The 3,993-nt window shown below is 46.3% G+C and overlaps 2 protein-coding genes across 2 annotated transcripts; both read left to right on the top strand.

Annotated features, from left to right (window-relative positions):
* Positions 1–1,102: 1,102 nt before the first annotated feature.
* Positions 1,103–2,528, top strand: LOC116379652 (uncharacterized). Its single transcript, XM_031841619.1, has 3 exons — positions 1,103–1,318; positions 1,546–1,690; positions 1,883–2,528. The coding sequence occupies exons 1-3, from the start codon at positions 1,105–1,107 to the stop codon at positions 2,298–2,300; spliced, it is 777 nt and encodes a 258-aa protein (XP_031697479.1). The 5' UTR covers positions 1,103–1,104; the 3' UTR covers positions 2,301–2,528.
* Positions 2,529–2,862: 334 nt separating this feature from the next.
* On the top strand, positions 2,863–3,960 carry LOC116379651 (NEDD8 ultimate buster 1-like; the record flags this gene model as incomplete). The annotated part of the gene is made up of 3 exons (XM_031841618.1): positions 2,863–2,986; positions 3,416–3,542; positions 3,793–3,960. Coding segments are annotated over exons 2-3 (285 nt in total), but the record flags the coding sequence as incomplete, so codon positions are not given.
* Positions 3,961–3,993: the final 33 nt, after the last annotated feature.

Raw genomic sequence — 3,993 nt, 5'->3', positions numbered from 1 at the left:
TGGTGTGTACTGGTATGTACATGTGTGTACTGGTGTGTAATGGTGTGTAATGGTGTACTGGTATGTACATGTGTGTACTGTTGTGTAATGGTGTGTAATGGTGTGTACTGGTGTCAGGTGACAGCTGGTGGTTCAGACCTCCTGTAATCTGCTGAGTCGTTGTTCTGAAGCTGTTTAACTCTCTTCACTCTTGATTGTTAATGAATGCAGCGTTTGTTATTCACACACACTCAGAGAGGTCAACACATTTCCACTGTTTACACACCAATCAAAGTCAGAGCCCAGTGTGTGTGTGTGTGTGTGTGTGTGTGTGTTATCAGTCCAACCTCCTACCTGACCAGGTAACACAGCAGGAACCTGTCGCCTCCTTCATTCTCCTGATTTCTCCTTCGACCGGTCACAGCTCATCGTTTTACTTTTGTTTTTCAGGTTTTACTTGGATCCATTTTCACGGCTTTGAGGAGCAGGTAGTGACTTATCGGAGCTTCCAGACGGGCTTTGAACGCACCACGAGTCTCCGAGCAGCAGGACGCTGAATTCACCTGAAGCAGGTGTGTTTCTGCTGCAGCCAACAGGATGTCCTGCTGCTGCTGTGGAGAGCTGCTGGAGGGTACACACACACACACACACACACACACATCTACACACACCTGTGTATATATAATATATACAGCAATTGTTATATACACATATATATATATATATATATATATATATATATATACACACAATGTACATGTACACATACATATATTATATAATACAATACTGAAGACTGCAAATAAAACTAAATATTAACAATAAAGATTAGATGTGTTATAAGTGTGTATGTATGTGTAGGTGTGTGCAGGTGTGGGCAGGTGTGTGTAGGTGTGTGTAGGTGTGTGCAGGTGTGTGTAGGTGTGTGTAGGTGTGTGCAGGTGTGTGTAGGTGTGTGCAGGTGTGTGTAGGTGTGTGCAGGTGTGTGCAGGTGTGTGTAGGTGTATGTGTGTGCAGGTGTGTGCAGGTGTGTGCAGGTGTGTGTAGGTGTGTGCAGGTGTGTGTAGGTGTGTGCAGGTGTGTGTATGTGTGTGTATGTGTGTGCAGGTGTGTGCAGGTGTGTGTATGTGTGTGCAGGTGTGTGCAGGTCAAAGGTCACCTCTCTGTGTGTCTCCCGCAGGTATCAGGAAGAAGGAGCAGCTGGTGAGGCGTGAGGAGGAGCAGGAGGAGCAGGAGCAGCAGAGCAGGAGGAACATGGACATCTCTCTGCTCAGAGAACAGTACAGGTGCACCAGAGAGACGCAGAGGAGACACACACACGTGCTGCTGCTGAGGACAGGTGAGCTTGCTTACCTGTGGAGGAGCGTCTCAGGTGTGTCAGTGAGAAAGTAGACGTTGTAATATCAGAGAGAGAAGAAGAAACTGTGGATCTGTGCAGAGAACGTTCAGGAACAAGTCACGCGTTGAGATTTCAAAATAAAAGCCCCAGAGACAAGAAGATGTGACTTCACATTGTAAAACCACAATAATACCAGAGTATAAAATACTCGGTTACTCTGTCTTCAGTGTCGGAGGAGCTGTCGGAGGTCGTCGTCTCCGTCTCTCAGGGTTTCACGTCGCCGCCAGATGTGACCTTTGACCCCGACCCGTGGCGCGTCCACCTGGAACTCCACCGGCGCTGCTGTCCCGGTGTCACCGACAGTTCCTCCCGGTCAGGGAAAATTTAATTTAATTTAACTTAACTTAACTTAATTGTGTTTTATTGTATTTCTTTAACTCTTTTCCTTCACTTTGTTCGTTACTCTCTGAACCTTCCAGCAGATGGCGCTGTGCTAAATAACCAGAAGATCAATTCAATGTTCTAGTGGATCAGATTGTGATGAAGTTCTTCTGGTCTTTACAGACGCTCCTCGTCTTCCTCCGAGTCCAGAAAACTCTCCTCCTGCAGCTCCTTTTGCAGCACCACAGAAGAAGTCAACGTTGACGGGTCCAGAGGAGACCCCGATCCTGGCTCCTCTGGAGGAAACCCGGGTCCTGGCTCCTCTGGAGGAGACCCGGGTCCTGGGTCCTCTGACGGGTCCAGAGGAGATCCAGAGAAGACGGATCCAGTCCAGGTTTCTGTCTCTGGTTCACTCGGCTCCAGGAAGTTATCAGCGCCGGCCCTCAGGTTCACCAGGCAGCTGAGTTTGGGGGGTGTGGGCTCCTCCACCGGGGTCCACCAGAACCAGACCCAGAACCAGAGCTACCACCCGTTCCCCAACAGGAAGACCCCGAGGATCTCAGAGTCCGCCAGGAGGCTGGGGATGTACTCGTCCTTCTGAGGGTCCCCGTCCAGTCCGTCTAATGGTGTACTGTCTCTTTAAGAATACATTCGTCACTATCAACATCTTTATATTTCATATGTATGTATATGTACTATAGATATATGAATTCATTCAGATATTTAATTAATAAAGCTGCTGCATCATGATGCAGGAAGAGAAACGAGTCGTTGAAAGTTGTGCATTAAAATGATCGAATGTACAACAATAAAATAATAATGAGTCTGATGTTGTTGTCTTTGACCTCATTACACCAGAATTTAATTTAATCTTGTTTTATTGTTTGATTAAATTACATTTTTGTTTGATTTAATTTTATTTTATTTAACTTAATCTTTACTTTCTTTTACTTTGGGTCTCTTCCTAACTTTTCATATCTTTCATAGAAATAAAGCTTTTCTACATTTGACCCTTGTAAGACGCCGTAGTGCATCAAAGATCGTCTATATCTGAGAAGACGGGTCTCTCGGCTGTTCTATCGCTTGACGTTACGTTAGCTTACGTAACGTCAACCAGACCCTAAACGTGCTCAGAGTGAGACCTCCTCCTCCTTTAACCTCGTTACGAAAGATGACAAAAACAACACCGTCGCACTGAGGAAGTGGACGGTTAACGGACGGTTAACGGAGATTTAACGGACTTTTCGGACCGCGGAGCTCTTTGTCATCGTGTCCTCTAACATCAAGGTAACTCTCGGATATATTCAACAGCGTCTGGCGGCACAATGAAAGGATAAAAACAGTCAAACGAGCAGTTTGAAGCTACGCAGCTGTAGAATGACAACGAGTCACGTGAGCTGACGTCACGTTAACTCAACGTTTGTTTCAGTTTTAACTGCGTCACTGGCGCTAAGTATTCTGGGTAATTTCTCAGATTACAGTTCGTTTAATATCGGTGAGCATTCTGGACATTAGCTGTTATATATTGTTATATATTGTTATATTACATAGCTTAACAGTTATATATATATATATTCTATACATTATCTCTCTGTTTAAAGATAGACTGGTAAACAAGATATATATATATATATATATATATATATATACTTCCTCTCCTCTCTCCTCTTCCTCACTCCTCCTCTTCCTCTCTCTCTTCTCCTCCTCCTCCTCCAGATCAGAGGAGATGTCTGATCAGAACTTGGAGGCGAAGCTGAAGCAGATGTTGAAGCAGGAGAAGATCCAGCTGTGGAATCCTCCGTTCAGTGAGGACAGCAGTGAGCTGGGTCATCAGCACATGAAGGTAGGAGGAGGAGAGGAGGGGAGAGAGAGGAGAGGATAGAGGGGAGAGAGGAGAGAGTTAGAGGAGGAGGAGAGGAGGAGAGGAGAGGAGAGAGGAGGAGAGAGGAGGAGAGGAGAGGGAGAGGAGAGGGGGAGGAGGGGAGAGGGGGAGAGGAGGAGAGGAGAGGAATACATTTTTACTACGTACATGTAAAAAAGAAAGGAATAAATAAACAGACTAATTAAGTGTGTGTGTGTGTGTGTTGTGTCAGGAGCTGGCGGAGCGCTTCTCCCCTCTGCTGTGTCTACAGGTAGAGGAGGTGGGAGGAGCTCTGGAGGTCATCAGACAGCAGGCGGTGAACCGAGGGAAAGGAAACAAGACGTTCAGAGAGACGAACGTAGCGACACTGGAGCTGCTGCTGCCCCGAGACACCAGGAAGGTGTGTGTGTGTGTGTGTGTGTGTGTGTGTGTG

This window comes from Anarrhichthys ocellatus, unplaced genomic scaffold, assembly GCF_004355925.1.
Source record: "Anarrhichthys ocellatus isolate YVR2014 unplaced genomic scaffold, GSC_Weel_1.0 scaffold4838, whole genome shotgun sequence".
NCBI lineage: Eukaryota > Metazoa > Chordata > Actinopteri > Perciformes > Anarhichadidae > Anarrhichthys > Anarrhichthys ocellatus.
Note: the sequence above shows the minus strand (reverse complement) of the source record. Positions and strands in the feature narration are given on the sequence as shown.

Coding starts and splice junctions, on each gene's coding strand:
- LOC116379652 (XM_031841619.1), top strand. CDS start 1,105: ATGTGTGTGCAGGTGTGTGCAGGTCAAAGGTCACCTCTCTGTGTGTCT. Junction 1,319..1,545: donor CGTGCTGCTGCTGAGGACAG/GTGAGCTTGCTT, acceptor CTCTGTCTTCAG/TGTCGGAGGAGCTGTCGGAG. Junction 1,691..1,882: donor GTCACCGACAGTTCCTCCCG/GTCAGGGAAAAT, acceptor TGGTCTTTACAG/ACGCTCCTCGTCTTCCTCCG.